This window comes from Cervus canadensis, chromosome 30 (assembly GCF_019320065.1).
Source record: "Cervus canadensis isolate Bull #8, Minnesota chromosome 30, ASM1932006v1, whole genome shotgun sequence".
NCBI lineage: Eukaryota > Metazoa > Chordata > Mammalia > Artiodactyla > Cervidae > Cervus > Cervus canadensis.
The window spans coordinates 19,157,656-19,173,557 of NC_057415.1; the positions used below are offsets into that span (position 1 = coordinate 19,157,656).

The window sequence follows — 15,902 nt, forward strand, 5'->3', positions numbered from 1 at the left end:
AGCATCTGAAAGATACTCTCTGTGATTTATTCTTTTTTATTCATAAGTATTCTGTTGTATGAAGATATTACAATGTGTTTATTACCTGTTGATGGACATTTGGGCTTCCAGTTTATTATAAATAATTATATAAATTTTTAATTTATATATAAATAATTATATAAATAAACTGCTATGGATGTTTAATTTTAGGGAGCATGTTTTCATTTTTCTAGGATAAATCCAAGGTATGAGATTGCTCAGTCAGATGGTATGTGTATATATAAACTGTATAAGAAATAACCAAACTCTTCCCCAAAGTGATCTTTCTCTTTTACACTGCCATCAGCAGTATATGAGAGTTTCAGTTGCTCCACATCCTTGCCAAAGTTTGATATTGTCATTTAATTGTAGCCATTCTAGTTCCTTTTGTTGCTATGATTCATCATGGTTCAGTTACATTTCCTCAATCACTGAAAATGGGACCATCTTCTAAGGACACACTTTTGTGGAGTATCTGTTAGTTCTTTTGTCCAATTTTTACTGTGTTGTATGCCTGCCTATTGAGTAATGGGAGTTCTTTTGTCACATATATAAAGTGTGTTCTCCCAGCTTGTGGCTTATCTTTTTTATTTTCTTAATGCTGTCTTTTGATGAGCAGGAAATTTTAATTCTGGTAAGTCTAACTTATCATTTTTTTCATTTAAGCCTCATGTCTAAGAAATCTTTGCTTTTGCCTATCTAAATACTATAAAGATACTTTCCTATGTATCCTCCTACTAGCTTTTAATTTTAGCTTCTATGTTTAAGTCTGTGATCCATCTTTAAAGCAATTTTTGTGTATGGTATGAGTTAATGGGTTTCAGTTTGTTTTTTTTTCCATACAAAAATCCAGTTGTTCTGACATCATTTTTGAAAAGACTATCCTGTCTTCTTTGAATACCTTAGTATATTTATTGAAATCACTTGACTACATATGAAGATACATTTGGAATTCTCTGTTATGTTCTATTGATCTATCCTTATATTCCAATACTATATCGTCTTGATAAATATGTCTTAAAATTAAGGTGTGAAATCTTCCATCATTCTTACTCTCTTTCGTGATTGTTTTGGCTGCTCTAGTACCCTCACATTTCCATTTAAATTCTAGATTTAGTTTGTCAATTTCTACCAAAGTGCCTACTAGGATGTTTTTAACTTTTGATTTTGAAATAACTTCAGACTTATAAAAACATTACAAGAATAGTAATAAGTAATCCCATATGTCTTTACCTAGGTTGACCAATTTTTGTCATTTTGCCATAGGCTTATCAATCCCTCTATAGCTGTCTGCCATTATTGTTTTATGAAACATCTGAGAGTAGGTTCCATTCATTATACTGCTTTGCCCTTTAACAATTCAGTGTATATTCCCTAAGACCAACAATGTTTCCTTACAGAAAAACAGCTTCATCTTAAGGGTGTCTGAATTGCCATTCATACTCCAATATCTTTCATTGTCCCAGTAATGCTCTTTAGATCCCCTACTCCTAGATATAGGCTCCTCACCATGCTACCTTAGTCCTCTTTACTCTGGAATAGTTCCCAGACCTTTCATGACACTAAGATTTTTGATAAGTGAAGAGATGTTTATTGTGTAGAATATCTCTAAATTTCAGTTTGACTGATGTTTACTCACAATTACATTCTGTTTATACATTTTTTTACTGAAATAAGATAAGTGATGTTTCCTTCTCAGGGTATCATATCTAAAAGTATATTACATCAGTTTGCCCCTTATTGGTGATGTTAATTTTCCTTGCTTGGTTAAGATACATTTTCTCATTATGTAGTTATTTTTTATTTTGTAATAAAAGGAAGTTTGTGAGGAAATCCTGCTAGCATTTTCATGGGATGATATTGCACTTTGCGAGGCTTGATTTCTTTAAACTACTGAGTGTTCCAATCTATGAACATGGTATGTATTTCTATTTATTTAGATTTTCTTTCCTTTCTCTCTGCAATGTGAAGTTTTATGTGTGGAAGTTTTGTACATATTTCGTTAGGTTTATTTCTAAATACTTTAAACATATTAAGTGCATAATTCAGCGGCATTGAGCACATATACATTGCTATGCAACCATCATCACATCCCTCTTGAACATTTTCATCTTTCCAAATTAAAACTCTGTATCCATTAAACAATAACCACCCCCATTTCCACCCTCCCCAGCCCTTGACAATCACCATTCTGTTTTCTTTCTATAATTTGACTACTCCTCCATATATTTTCAGTGTTATTGTAAATAATGTTTTTAAAAAATTTTATTTGCTAATTGTTGTTCAAATGTAAAAATATAATTGATTATATTGACCTTATCATGTGACTTTATGAAATCCCTAATAATTTTTATAGTTTTTAAATATATTCATTAGAATTTTCTATGTAAGTTGTGTCATCAATGACTGAAGACAGTTTTATTTCTTCATTTCTAATCTGTAAGCTATTTATCTATCTATCTACCATCTCTTTCTATCTATCTCCTTTTCGTAATGATTAGGACTTTCATAGTGATGTTGGGTAGAAAATGTAAGAGCAGATATCTTTGTCTTATATCTATGGGGAAAATATTCCTTATTTCACCATTAAGTAAGAAATTCATTATGGGTTTCTCATAGATGCTTCTTTATTAGAATGACAAAGTTATTTTCTTTGTTGAAAGTTTTGAAAATGAATGAGTATTGGTTTTGTCAACTGCCTTTTTTATATGAGGGCTTTCCTGATGGCTCAGATGGTAAAGAGTCTGCCTGCAATGTGGGAGACCGGGGTTTGATCCCTGTGTTCAGTCCCTGTGTTGGGAAGATCCCCTGGAGAAGGAAATGGCAACCCACTCCAGTATTCTTGCCTGGAAAATCCCAAGGATGGAGGAGCCTGGCAGGCTACAGTCCATGGGGTCACAAAGAGTCAGACGGGACCAAGTGACTAACACTCTTTTATATTAACTGAAGTTACTACATGGTTTCTCTCTTTGACTCTGTGTTTCCAGTAATTGTTTTTTAAATGTTTTTTTAAATGAAGTAACTTTGTGCTCCTGGATTAACCCATTTTGGCCCATTACCCATTTCTATATCATCTTTTTATTTTGCTCAGTCTAGTTTGTTAGTGTTTAGTGGATCCTGTTGCCCTTTTGATCAGGAGGCCTATAGTGTCCTTGGAACATACTTGTCAGCTGTTTGTATCTAGGTATGTTTGCCTTGTGAGATGAACTAGCAAGTACATCTTACTCTTTATCTTCTGAAAGAGTATATTTAAAATTGCTGAAGTTTCTTCTTTAAATACTAGATAGAATCCACCAGTTTCTTTTATTTTGGACTGGAGTTTTAATCTTGGGAAGGTTTCTGATTACAACTCCAAGTTCTCTAAGAGATTTGGGGCTAATCTGAGTTTTTACTCCTATTTGTACTTATTTTGATATATTGTCATTTATCATTTTTTTCTAAGTTGTTGGGTATGTGCATTTATCTCTTCATAAATTTCTTATTATCGTTAACATCTTCAAAGTCTTTGGCGAGTCCCCTTGTGCATTCCTGGTGTTGGTAATGTATGCTTTCTTTTAATCAGTTTTTTCTCAGTGTTAGTGATTTCGTCAATTTTTGAAGAATCAACTTTTGACTTTATTGATTTTTTTATTGTTTGTTTTCTATTTTATTGATTTCCTCTCTCACCATTAGTATTTTCTTCTAACTACTTCAGGCTCAACTTGACATTCTTTTTCCAACTTCTTAAGGTGTAAAATCTTATCTAATTTAAGCATTTAAGGCTATAAAGTTCTCTCTTAATTACTCTTTTAGCTACATCCCACAATTTGGGGTATCCTGTTTTCATTTCTCATATTTTATGTTCTCTTATTGCATTTAAAATACTATTTAATTTTTCTGACATTTTCTTTTTTGAGCACAAAGGTTATTTAGAAGTGTGCTACTTAATTTCCAAATAGTTGGAGAATTTCTAAATGTATTTTTGTTATTGGTTTCTAACTTAATTCTGTGTAATCAGAAATTTATGGTTTCACTTTTTAAAATGTATCGTGAGTTACTTTATGAAAAGCATATGGCCTGCCTGGGTGAACTGCCATGTACACCGACACATGAATGCTGTCTCATTGGGTGTGCTGTTCTGCAGATATATCCGAGGGTCAAGGGGGTCCTTAGTGTTCCTGTTGTTTCTTCACTAAATTTTGCCCAGTTCAGTTAATTGCTGAGAGACAGGTGTTAAAATTTCCAGCTGTAATTATGGATTTTTCTGTTTTGTCCTCTAATTCTGTTAATTCTTGTTCATATATTCTGAGACTCTGATAATTAGGTTCATTCATGTTACGTCTTTTGGTTAATAGGTCCTTTGATTTGGAAGATGTTTTTGCTGAGTATAGAATTCCAGATTCACATTTGATGTTTCTCTGCTAGTGCACTGAAGCTGCCATTCTCCCATCTTCGGTTTTGCATTGTTTCTGATGAGCAATCAGCCACTATTTTTTATTACCTCCCTTTTCTGTTTGTCCAAAGTTTTTAACAAGTTGACTGTGATATCAGCAGGCATGGTTTCCTTTGTATTTATTCTGCTCACTTTTCACTTGCGTTCTTTAATTGGTGTTACTGTATTTTAATCAAATTTGGGGAAATTTTGGCTATCATTTCTTCAAGCCTTTCTCCCAACTCTGTGTGTCTCCCTTCTCCTCCTGGAATTTGATTGTATGTGTTAAATCTCCTGTACTTTCCTATAACTTACTAAAGCTCCATTTAATTTTTTTGTAGATCTTTATGTCTCTCTTTGTTTCAGTTTGGAAATTTTACATTGACCTGTCAAGTTGACCAATTTTTTTTCTGATTTTATCCAATCTGTTGTTAGTATCATACCTTAAATGTTTTATTGGAGATTATATGTCTTAGTTCTTCTAGTTGATTCTTTTAGAGTTTCCATCTCTTCTGAGATTACCCATATCTTCATTATACTTTCTTTTGTATATCATTTGTCATACTTATGATTCCTTAAAGTCCTGGTCTTTTAAGTCTAACATCTGGGTTTGTTTCTCTTGACCATAGGTTATATTTTCCCATCTATTCACATGTGTTCATGGGTGATTTTTTATTGTACACCAGACATTGTGGTTTATACTCTAGATTTTGTTATCTCCTGCTGAAAAGTGTTTTGTTACATCAGCTTACTAGGTTACTAGCAGGTCATGTGAAGCTTATGGAGTTTAGGATCCATTTTTGTTAAAGATGTTGCTTCCTCTGCTTTCCTCAAGTAGGAAGCCTATTTATCACAGACGAACAGACCTTCTCATAATAACAGTAACAATTATGAAATTATTTAACCAGTTTCAACAAAAAAATTAAGGGGAAAAGTTACCTTCCTACACAATTTTTTTTCCTACACCTTTGAGTTTTGGTATTGATTACTTTTCAACTTCAAAGGAGCCTACTTTCCTTTAAAGATTATTCATTGTTTATAACAAGGAATTTTTCTAAGCTTTTCTTCAAACCAGTTTTTGTTTCTAGCAGGTACCATTACAGGGAAGGTGCTGACGGGGCCTACCATCTCCTAACCCCTTTGTGAAGAAGCCTTTTCTATCACAGTATAATGATTCCTTTTTCTTTTTCTTCCCAACCTCCAACTCCCTTCCCGTAGGTTTTTTGTCTTTAACCTAAAGTGAAAGTGAAAGTCGTTTCCGATTCTTTGCGGCCCCATGGACTGTAGCCTACCAGGCTCCTCCGTCCATGGGATTTTCCAGGCAAGAGTACTAGAGTGGGTTGCCATTTCCTTCTCCAGGGAATCTTCCCAACCCAGGGATCGAACCCGGGTCTCCCGCATTGTAGGCAGACACTTTACCATCTGAGCCACCAGGGAAGTCTTTTTTAACCTAAGATTGTAGTCATTTCTGTCTCTCTCCGCCTTTACTATGAACTTGTTGCTATAAAGGTTTCCTCTTCATCTGTGTCACGAGTGCCTGGCAGCATCAGGAATGAAGGAGATTTCCAAAACTTGAGTTTCTATCACATTGAAGTTCTGAGATTTGGTGAGCATGCTTGTTTCACTGGTGTGGTTTAAGGGATTTTACAGAAGACAGCTTCTGTGTCAGCATTTTTCTTTGGTCTCTGAATGACCGGTTTTACAGACTTTCTGCAGCTCTATCATTCTTCAGAGGACCCACACAATGCCAGGTGAAGATAAGACATAAGTGTTTGAGACTGACAAGTAAGTCTCACTTGTTCTCTCAAAGTTCAGAAGCCTGGAGGATGTCATTGTCCAAACGTTTCTGTTTGTGTTTCTGGACATTCTTTAACATTCAAATTAGAAGCCCATGAAAATGAGTGGGCTGTGGACGCGGTGTGATGCCTTACGCCCTTTCTCAGTATGTCTTGCCTGTACCCTTGTTGCTTCCCCAGTCCTGTGGGCACGTGACCAGTGGCCAAAGAGAAGCCCACAGTGACAGACCAGGCTTTCTAGTCCCTGACTCTTGAGGCAGAGAAAGGAAATGACTCGCTCTTGTGGGGTCACCCAAGGGACCAACCGAATCAAATCTCATATCCTCTGTAGAGCTGACGTTAAGAAGAAAAGGCACATCTTAATGCTTTTCCTGGCATAGCAGGCAAGCGCCCTAAACCCAGTCTGCAAATGGTGACATGGAACTCGAACACCAGGGCAAAGTTGACTTGTACTCGTGTTTTCGTATTTGGCAAGTGTAGGCATTAGTTTTAGTTTAATCAGCAGTTAACGCCAGCTCACAAAGAGAGAGAGAGAGAGGTGGGTTGGGTGTGTATTGTTAGCACATGTGCTTGCCTATTTAAACAATGTTTAAGGAATTCTTGACCCAAAGAAATAATGGCCCGTGAGCTTGAGAGAAAGGGCACCTGGCTCTCACTGACACCAGAATCTCCTGTTTTCGATTATTTATGGCTCCAAGTTCTTTTCTCTGAAAGAGAGATTTTCTTCAGGAAGACAGCAAACGAGGGAGAGAGCCAGAGGTGGCTGAAGAGACTGTGTCCTGCCAGACCCATTCTCTCCACTGTCACAAGCGTCCCGACTTTCCATCTGTGAGAAAGCTAAGATAGGGATTCTTAAGTCCATTTGGTTAATTTGGACACAACCCAGATTTCACTGGGGGATGGTTTACATCAATGTAGGGTGGATGACAGGTGTTGGGCTTATGGCAGGTTGCAGATTTGCTGGAAAACAAGCAGATTACAGGCCTGAGGCACTTGCTGAAGCTTGTTGTGGGAGCACAACACCCCATTTGCTCCAGAGTGGACGGCAGCCCTGATACATGTGCTTTAGCCCACTTTTCCTGTCTCCTTGGAGCATCCTCAGGGCTACTTTAAAAAGCATCTATCTGCCTAGAATGACTGATCTCATCGGCCGAAGGCAGGACTAACAGGTTTTACTGAAAATAATTTAGCACAGACTCCAAAGGGACATGTGCAGGCTATTCCCTCCAGGCTGGGAAGGTTGGACTGGGGGGCGAGAGGGAGGGCTGTGCTTGTGAGTCTCCTTCTCTGTCCCCCATATTTGCACACATGGTCTGTGCTGTGGAGCAATGATGAGGTCACTCCTCTGTCGTGTAATGAGCACTTCTGACTGTATAAACTCTTTGAGGTCCTGCCTGACTCTGGCATCCTCTCCATTGCCTTTCTCCATTTGAAAGAATTCTCTCCTAAAGCTTAATGGTAGAACGCAGTTTCCAAATGATCATCATCTTCATAGAAGCCTTGCTTGCAAACAATGGAAGTTAATAGAGGTGTAATGTTTCCAATGTAGTTTAAGACCAAGATGGAACACATCGACTGTTAATATTCTGTGTGTATTTGACCATAGGCATGAACATGTACACACCCATGTGTATACTTCACGTTTTTCAATCCATCTTTCATACTCAACTAGTCCTTCATACTCAACTAGTTCCATTCCCACCCCACCCCACCCTGCCTTAGAGATGCTGGATTTTTTTTTTTAATTAATAGGCTCTATAGTTTAGGTCAATTTTAAGTTTACAGAAAAATTGAACAGAAAGTATAGAGAAAGCTTAGGTATTTGTTCCCCCCATCTCCACATACAATTTCCGCTATCGGTAACATCTTATGTTAGTGTGGTGCATTTGTTACAGTTTGTAAGCCAGTTCAGTTCAGTTCAGTTCAGTTGCTAAGTCGTGTCCGGCTGTTTGTGACCCCATGGACTGCAGCATACCAGGCCTCCCTGTCTATCACCAACTCCCGAAGTTTACTCAAACTCATGTCCATTGAGTCAGTGATGCCATCCAACCATCTCATCCTCTGTCATCCCTTTCTCCTCCTGCCTTCAATCTTTCCCAGCATCAGGGTCTTTTCCAATGAGTCAGTTCTTTGCATCAGGTGGCCAAAGTATTGGAGTTTCAGCTTCAGCATCACTCCTTCCAATGAATATTCAGGACCGATTTCCTTTAGAATGGACTTATTGGATCTCCTTGCAGTCCAAGGGACTCTCGAAAGTCTTCTCCAACACCACAGCTATAAGCCAGTCAGTACTGATACATTATTATTAGCAGAAGTCAGAAGGATCCCCTGGAGGAGGGCATAGCAACCCACTCCAGTATTCTTGCCTGGAGAATCCCATGGACAGAGGAGCCTGGCCGGGCTATAGTCCACGGGGTCACAAAGAGTGGGACATGACTGAAGTGGCTGAGCAGTAGCAGCATGATTTGCGATAAAGTTTGTTCACTCTTGGTGTTGCGTATTCTCTGGTTTGCACGAATGTATAATGACATGTATCCGCCATTAAAATATCATGCAGAGTAGATCCACTGCCCTAAAAATCTCCTGTTTTCCTATTCACCAACCCCACCACCAACCCTTTGGCAGTCATCTATGTTCTTACTGCTCCATAATTTTGTTTCTTCTAGAATGTCATAGAACTGGGATCATACAGTATGCATGCAGCCATTTCAGATTGACTTCATTCACTTAGTAACGTGCATTTAAGTTGTCTCCATTTTTTTTTTCATATCTTTTCTTGATCGCTCTTTTCTTTTCACTGCTGAGTAATATTCTATTGCCTGGATGTACCACAGTTTTTTCATTCACTATGGACATTTTGGTTGCTTGAAGTTTTGGCAGTTATGGATTAAGCTGCTATAAATGTCTGTGTATGTGTTTTTGTGGGCTTCCCAGATGGTGCAGTGGTAAAGAATTCACCTGCCAAAGCAGGAGACACAAGAGATATGGGTTCAGTCCTTAGGTTGGGAAGATCCCCTGGAGTAGGAAATGGAAACCCACTCCAATAGTCTTGCCTTGGAAATCCCATGGACAGAGGAACCTGGTGGGCTACAGTCCATGGAGTCCCAAAGAGTCAGACATGACTGAGCATGCACACATAGGATTTTGTGTGGACAGAAGTTTTCAATTTATTCAGGTAGATGCCAAGGGACAAGATGGCTAGCTCACCAGACGCTGGATTTAAAAAGAGAAAAAATCATTGGGGATGATTTCAGTGTGCTCACAGATCGTGTGTTTTTCCCAGAGACGACTACCATGAGGATGGATTCTGCCAGCCTTACCGGGGAATTGCCTGTGCGCGTTTCATTGGGAACAGGACCATTTACGTGGACTCTCTCCAGATGCAGGGGGAGATTGAAAACCGAATCACAGGTAGGAGTGCAGGCCTTTGTTCTGAGACATTGAACATGCATGCAGCTGCCTGCCACCCCACTGGTGTGTTTTCAGCCCCATTTGTGTATTTTGTCTCTTACAACCACGGCCAGTGAATCCTTGTGCCATGTCTCTTGCAAGAGAAAATCAGAGGCCTTTATCAGAAGTGGGTTGCAGTTTATCCTAAAATAGTCCTATTTGTATATGCAAATTAGCAAGCGCAGTCTGCTTAGGGCGTACCAACGCACTGACTTCTGTCAGGGGAGCGGGTCCCAAGCCCTGCATTGTCTTGTTTGTTTCCACTACCCTCATGGCCAGGCCAGCACCTGTGATGTTCAATCTTGGTTCTGCCTTTCCTAGCTCTTGTGCCTTCTCAGAGTTACAAGGAAGCTGGCTTGGGTACAGAGTACCCGCACCGGATTTTAGCTATTGGGCACAGAGGTTCCAGGCCATAAGCGGTACCCTAGGGACATTGCAGTGAACTCAGACCCTCATCAGCCCTTGGTTTCTGGGCACAGTCAGGTCTTTGGTTACCTGCTCCACCATATGAGAAGTGGTTCAGATCCTTTAGGAGTGAAGGCGCTCGTTTTCTGTCATTTTAGAAGTTGATGTTAAGAACTTCCTGGGGGAAACTCCTTGAGAAGTGAGAAAATGAATTAAACCAAGGCCCTGAAATTCCTCCCCCTCCTGTCTCTGCTCTCCTCACAAACCCCTACATTTTCTCCTTAGACTCTTTAAGGAACAAGGAGAATCTTGTGAAGATGGTAGGTATGGGTTTAAAGCAGAACTAGGTTCTCTGCACAGTGATTCTTGACCCAGGCTGATCCCTGATGTGGGCTCCCTGGAGATTCTGGAAGGATTTGCAGAGGGGCTGGCAAAGCACTGCCCTGTGAGGGTACAAAGGAGGACCCCAGGTAGAAACTCACGCAGGTGTCACTGAATGTTCTTCTAAGTCCATTTTGACCCTGGCTTTGTCTTTCACCCTCAGTTTGGAGGGTCTAAGGTCTAACCTGCCTGGCCCATGGCTACAGAGGTCCCTGAGGACAGGGTCAGGTGTCCAGTGAGAAATGGAAGGGCAGTAATGGGACTCCGAGATCCTGGAAGATGCTGTCTTGGTCCAGTGGGCACATGTTTTGAACTTGTTCGTATCTCTCATTGGAAAAGCTCCCTATGCCATTTAAAGCAGAACTTCTTGAACTTTCTGACCGCGACCCATAGTATACAGTATACTTTACATCGTGACTTAGTATACATATATATCTGCTTCATAGAACTGAAATGGGTTACAGGAAACAGCATTCGCTTTAAGAAAGGCAGTGCAAGCTAATCTTTCCCTTCAGTTTTATTTCATTAAAGAAAAAACTTGGTTCCAGCCTTAATATAAACCATGCACGCTGACATCCTCTGTTCCATTCTAATCATCTTTTAAAATACTAGCCACAGACTCCAGAATTAATTGTGTATCCCACTAATTGGCAAACACGGATTCAAAGCACAGGAGGTTTAAAGGATAGCAACTCAGATATCTAAGCAGACTCCTTTTATAGCATTTTTTTAAAGATAAAAGTTTAGAATGAGGGTTCTCTAGAGTTGTGTATTTTTGAAAATGTAAATGTGAAGTTGCTCTAGACTGACTGACTTATGGTTTAGAAACTGTGTTGGTTGTGGAGACAGTCTGTTTGAAGAGAATGCTTGTCAGAACGAGTTCCAGGGACACGGGAAGCTTCCCAGGAATGAGCCCCAGAACCATCAAAGTGATGTGCTGGATGTAAACAAAAAAAGGTTATGAGTTGTTGGATCTCTGTGATGCCTAGAACCATCTTTCAGAAATAAGTCCTCATGTGATAGGTTCTGGGGCGGGCGGGGGAGAGGAACAATCCTGTAAGGGTCAGCCTTGACGTCCTCTTCGTTGATATCCCCAAAGTGATGCCACTTCTGGCTTTCTTAGGCCTTTCGCTGCCTGGGGGTAGAAGCCAAAATTGGTGACAGATCTTCTGGTAGTCAGTTGTCAGCTCACATGATGAGACTGGGTTCAAACCCAGTTCGCCAGCCAACCCTCAGAGACCCTGCACCTTAACCTCTTACCTGTCTGTTCCGCAATTTTAACATTGGCCAGAAGGGACCGGAGGCTAAGGATGACATGATGAGCACACTACGGAGTTCCCAGCACCCAGTGCTGCGTGCAGGACACGGAGACAGCCAGAGCCCCGCGGACCATTTACCTCCTGCGCTATTTTATAGGCTCCACGTGGGTTTCCATTTCCCAAAGTGTGGCCTCAACAGATCACTTGACAGATAGAGACCCAGGTACAGACAGGCCTGAGTGACTGCCAGTCCTGTGGTAAACGACAGGGCCGGGCCAGAACCAGGCTCCCTTGCCAGCTCACCTAACCCAGCGCCAGCCATGGGTACCTCTGGGTCTTTGGATGGAAATGGGCGCCAGCAGTGCCACCTGCTGGCCGCGCTGGGCACGGCACTACAAGTGATGGGTGGAGCTGACGTGTCCCAAGGACTAAATTCCAACCTCTCTTTCTCTAGGCACAGGGCACCTCTCTTTCTCTAGCTGGCCAGGATCAGATCCTTACAGTCAGGTCCTCCACAGGTCAAAGTGGGGTGGGCACAGGTGGGGCAGCGGATGCTTTCCTTTGAGTGCTGACTGCCACAACCCGGAGGAGAGGGCCCTGGAGTGCACATCTTCCCTCCTGCCGCTGGCAGCTCTGCTCCCATCCACCTGCCCAGATGTGGTCTCTGCAGCCCCCACCCCTTTCCTTTGTCCATATCAGGTGTCAATTCTTCCCATCAAGCCCCATCCTTTGATGTCTCACGCCCAAAGCAAGCCAGCCGACCTGGGTTCCAGACACTCCTGTGATGGCTTGCTTCTCTGCTGTCCTTTATCACAAAGCCCTGCCCCCCTCCCCACTTTGAACCTCCTCTGGTTGTTTCTTGGCTCTCCCCAGACTCCACCTGAAGGAATGCCTACTGTCCACTCCCATTGTCAAGTACTCCTTCTTGGGCTGCAGGCCACAGGGCTGATCATGCATCTTTCTGGCTCTGTTCATACCCTGGGTGGTCCATTCCCTGCCAGGCCTCCCCTCTGCACACGGGCTCCAAGATGTCAGGAAGACCAAAGCTCCGTCCTTGGGCCTCTTCTCCAAACTCTCTTTCTAGAAGCCACTCAGCCCGTGGCTTCACCTATCCCCGTGTTGGCAGAGCCAGTTCATAACAGGACCTTAGGAGGTCGTTTTGAGTCTGGTACCAGAATCTTTCTGCCTTGGAAGTGGTATCTAGGTGGATGCGATCTGGGGCCTGGTTTTCCTCCTTTCTTGTTTCATTTTTGATATTTGTAAGGGACGCCCTAGGACCAGGGCCTTTCTGTGTTAGGTGCAAATCGAGGCAGCCCATGTGCTTCCTGGGGTGCTGGCTCTCCTGAGAGCCACTCTGGGCCCGCAGAAGTCAAGCCGGAGGGCTGGGGGTGGGACAAGAGATGGGGGCTGGGGTGCGGGGCAGGGTCGAGGGCCTGGACAGGAAGTGGGAGCAGGGGCCTCGGGCAGAGCACGGATCCTGGGCCGAAGATGGGACCAGGGGCGCTGGGCAGGGGTGGCCGCGCAGGGTGTTTGCCTCGAAGCAGGGCCCACCCCACCCTAACTCTGGCCTCGCCTCCTCCGCAGCCGCCTTCACCATGATCGGCACCTCCACGCACCTATCGGACCAGTGCTCTCAGTTTGCCATCCCGTCCTTCTGCCACTTCGTGTTCCCGCTGTGCGACGCGCGCTCCCGGGCGCCCAAGCCGCGCGAACTGTGCCGGGACGAGTGCGAGGTGCTGGAGAGCGACCTGTGCCGCCAGGAGTACACGATCGCGCGCTCCAACCCGCTCATCCTCATGCGGCTGCAGCTGCCCAAGTGCGAGGCGCTGCCCATGCCCGAGAGCCCCGACGCCGCCAACTGCATGCGCATTGGCATCCCAGCTGAGAGGCTGGGCCGCTGTGAGTCCCCACGCATCCTCCCCCAGGACCTGGGTCCTGCCTCTTAGAACCTGGGGACCCCATTCCAGCCGTCCAGGAAAGTCTCACAGACCCGCCCCATGCGGGCAGGGCAGCCCCGGGGGCAGATTCCCTGTCTTCTAGTTCTGAGCGCACAGCCCTCCTGACCCTGCCTGTTTGTGGGTCCCTAGTAAGTCACTCTATCCCAGTGAGCCCCACACTTGGCTTCTCCAAGACGGGAGGACTCTGGGCTTACCGCCAAGGCTGAAAGGAGCTTAGGGGAAGACAGAGCCCCCCTTCCAAGCCTTCCCTGTGGTGCACAAGCATCTCTCAGCCGCTGACTGAGGATGGTATAGTGGTGCTCCTTGAGGGGAGCCGACCCAGAAAAGAGGTCGACTTCCCCCCAGGCTTGGGAAATATTCACTTCCTTGGTGAAGCCGGGCTTCCCTAGAGCAGCAGGGCTCCTCACCAGGGTGGCCAGAGCCTGCTCTCCAGACCCACTGCACCATCCAAAGCCTGGCAACTCAGCTGACATCATGAACCTCCTGGCAAGTTGCTTAAATATCAGTTTCCTCATATTACACCACGATAATAACTACTAACCTCAGGAGCTGGAACGAAGATTAAATGAGTTAGTATTTAGAAAGTTCTTAACACAGTGCCTGCACACAACAAGCACAGTGTAACTGGTATTCAACAAACACACAGCCCAGGTGTGGCTCAAAGAGGCCCTGGGTCTCCCCTGGGAGTGGAGGGAGCCTGGGTCTCCGCTCACAGCAGGCTGAGCCCGGTCCTCACTGGGGTTGGGAGTCAGGTCTGGAAGTTTCTCATCCCTCCTGTATAGTCTGGTTTTGTTTCTAATGCAAGTGAACGTGAGGTTAGGGTTGACATCGTCATTGTAGAGTGGGGGTGCCTGCTATTTCAGGGTCATAAACTTCTGACCAGGTTCTTCCCCACATGTGTCCCTGGTGCATCCATCCATTTAATTTGTGGGCTTGGGCACTTCTTTTCTTGGATGTTACCTCCAATCCCTTGGTCTTTTGGCACTTCCGACTTGGCGAGGTGGTTTGGTTATTCCTTCTTGGAATAGTTGAAGACGGGTGCTCCCTGGACCCACAGAGGAGGGCTGCTGCTTCCTCTTCATTTTCGGGCCTCCTGACAAACCTTCTCTCTCAGACCATCAGTGCTACAACGGCTCAGGCACGGATTACAGAGGGACAGCGAGCACCACCAAGTCGGGGCACCAGTGCCAGCCTTGGGCCCTGCAGCACCCCCACAGCCACCACCTGACAAGCGCCGACTTCCCGGAGCTCGGAGGGGGGCACGCCTACTGCCGGAACCCTGGCGGGCAGATGGAAGGCCCCTGGTGCTTCACGCAGAATAAAAACGTACGCATGGAACTGTGTGACGTACCCTCTTGTAGTATGTATTCTCTCTTTTTTTTTCAAATGTTAACTGGGGGGTGTACTCTGTGATGAGATGGTACCAGGAGGCTGGTAGCTCTGGGATCCCCCACCCACTGTGTTTCACCACCATGATTATTTGTTTTATGTAAAGTCGTGGCTGGCTATAAAAGTAATACCTGGTCATTACAGGACTTTTTAAATTATAGAAGGAAAAAAACTAAAGAAGAATGTGCAAATCACCTCTAATTTCACCACTCAGCAGAGACTACTGTTTACATTTGGGGGCCCTTCTGTCAGCCCTCTTTCCCTGTGTGGTCTTGGGATATTAAATTTCGCATCTTGTTTCTCAATGAACATTGTCAAGCATTTCCCACTATTAGTGAATATGCTTCCCATTACAGTTAAAACCAGCTTCTCAGACCAGCATCTGTGGTTGGGGCGCAGGCCTCCTCTTCCTCCTCCCACACCTCCCACTCTGCTGAACTGTTACATGTAGACTTAGCAGAGTGAGGAGAAAATAGAACTTAAGTCTCTTTAATTGTTTTCCCTGAAGTTTTTCTCTTAAATTATGACTAGAAGAAAAATGTGTAGTTTATGGTTGCAGATTTTACAGACATCGTTATCTCTGGGCTTTCCAGGTGGTTGAGTGGTAAAGAATCCGCCTGCCAACTCAGGAGCCACAGGGGATGTGGGTTCAGTTCCTGGGTTGGGAAGATCCCCTGGAGAAGGGAATGGCAACCCACTCCAGTATTCTTGCCTGGAGAATTCCATGGATAGAGGAGCCTGGCAGGTCACAGTCTCAAAGAGTTGGACACTACTGAAGTGACTTAGCACACTTGCAAGATGTTTTTACAATGAGCAGTTATTATTTTTGTAA

The 15,902-nt window shown here is 43.6% G+C and overlaps 1 protein-coding gene across 3 annotated transcripts in view; it reads left to right on the forward strand.

Moving 5' to 3' along the window:
• Positions 1 to 15,902, forward strand: part of ROR2 (receptor tyrosine kinase like orphan receptor 2) — a 235,766-nt gene that overhangs the window by 212,318 nt on the left and 7,546 nt on the right. For 2 of the 3 annotated variants that reach the window (XM_043453351.1, XM_043453349.1), the window contains exons 5-7: positions 9,512 to 9,639; positions 13,308 to 13,622; positions 14,796 to 15,041. In XM_043453351.1, the coding sequence (XP_043309286.1) occupies positions 9,512 to 9,639; positions 13,308 to 13,622; positions 14,796 to 15,041 (689 nt within the window). The remainder of the gene's footprint in view (positions 1 to 9,511; positions 9,640 to 13,307; positions 13,623 to 14,795; positions 15,042 to 15,902) is intronic. The other variant, XM_043453352.1, reaches the window with a different exon arrangement.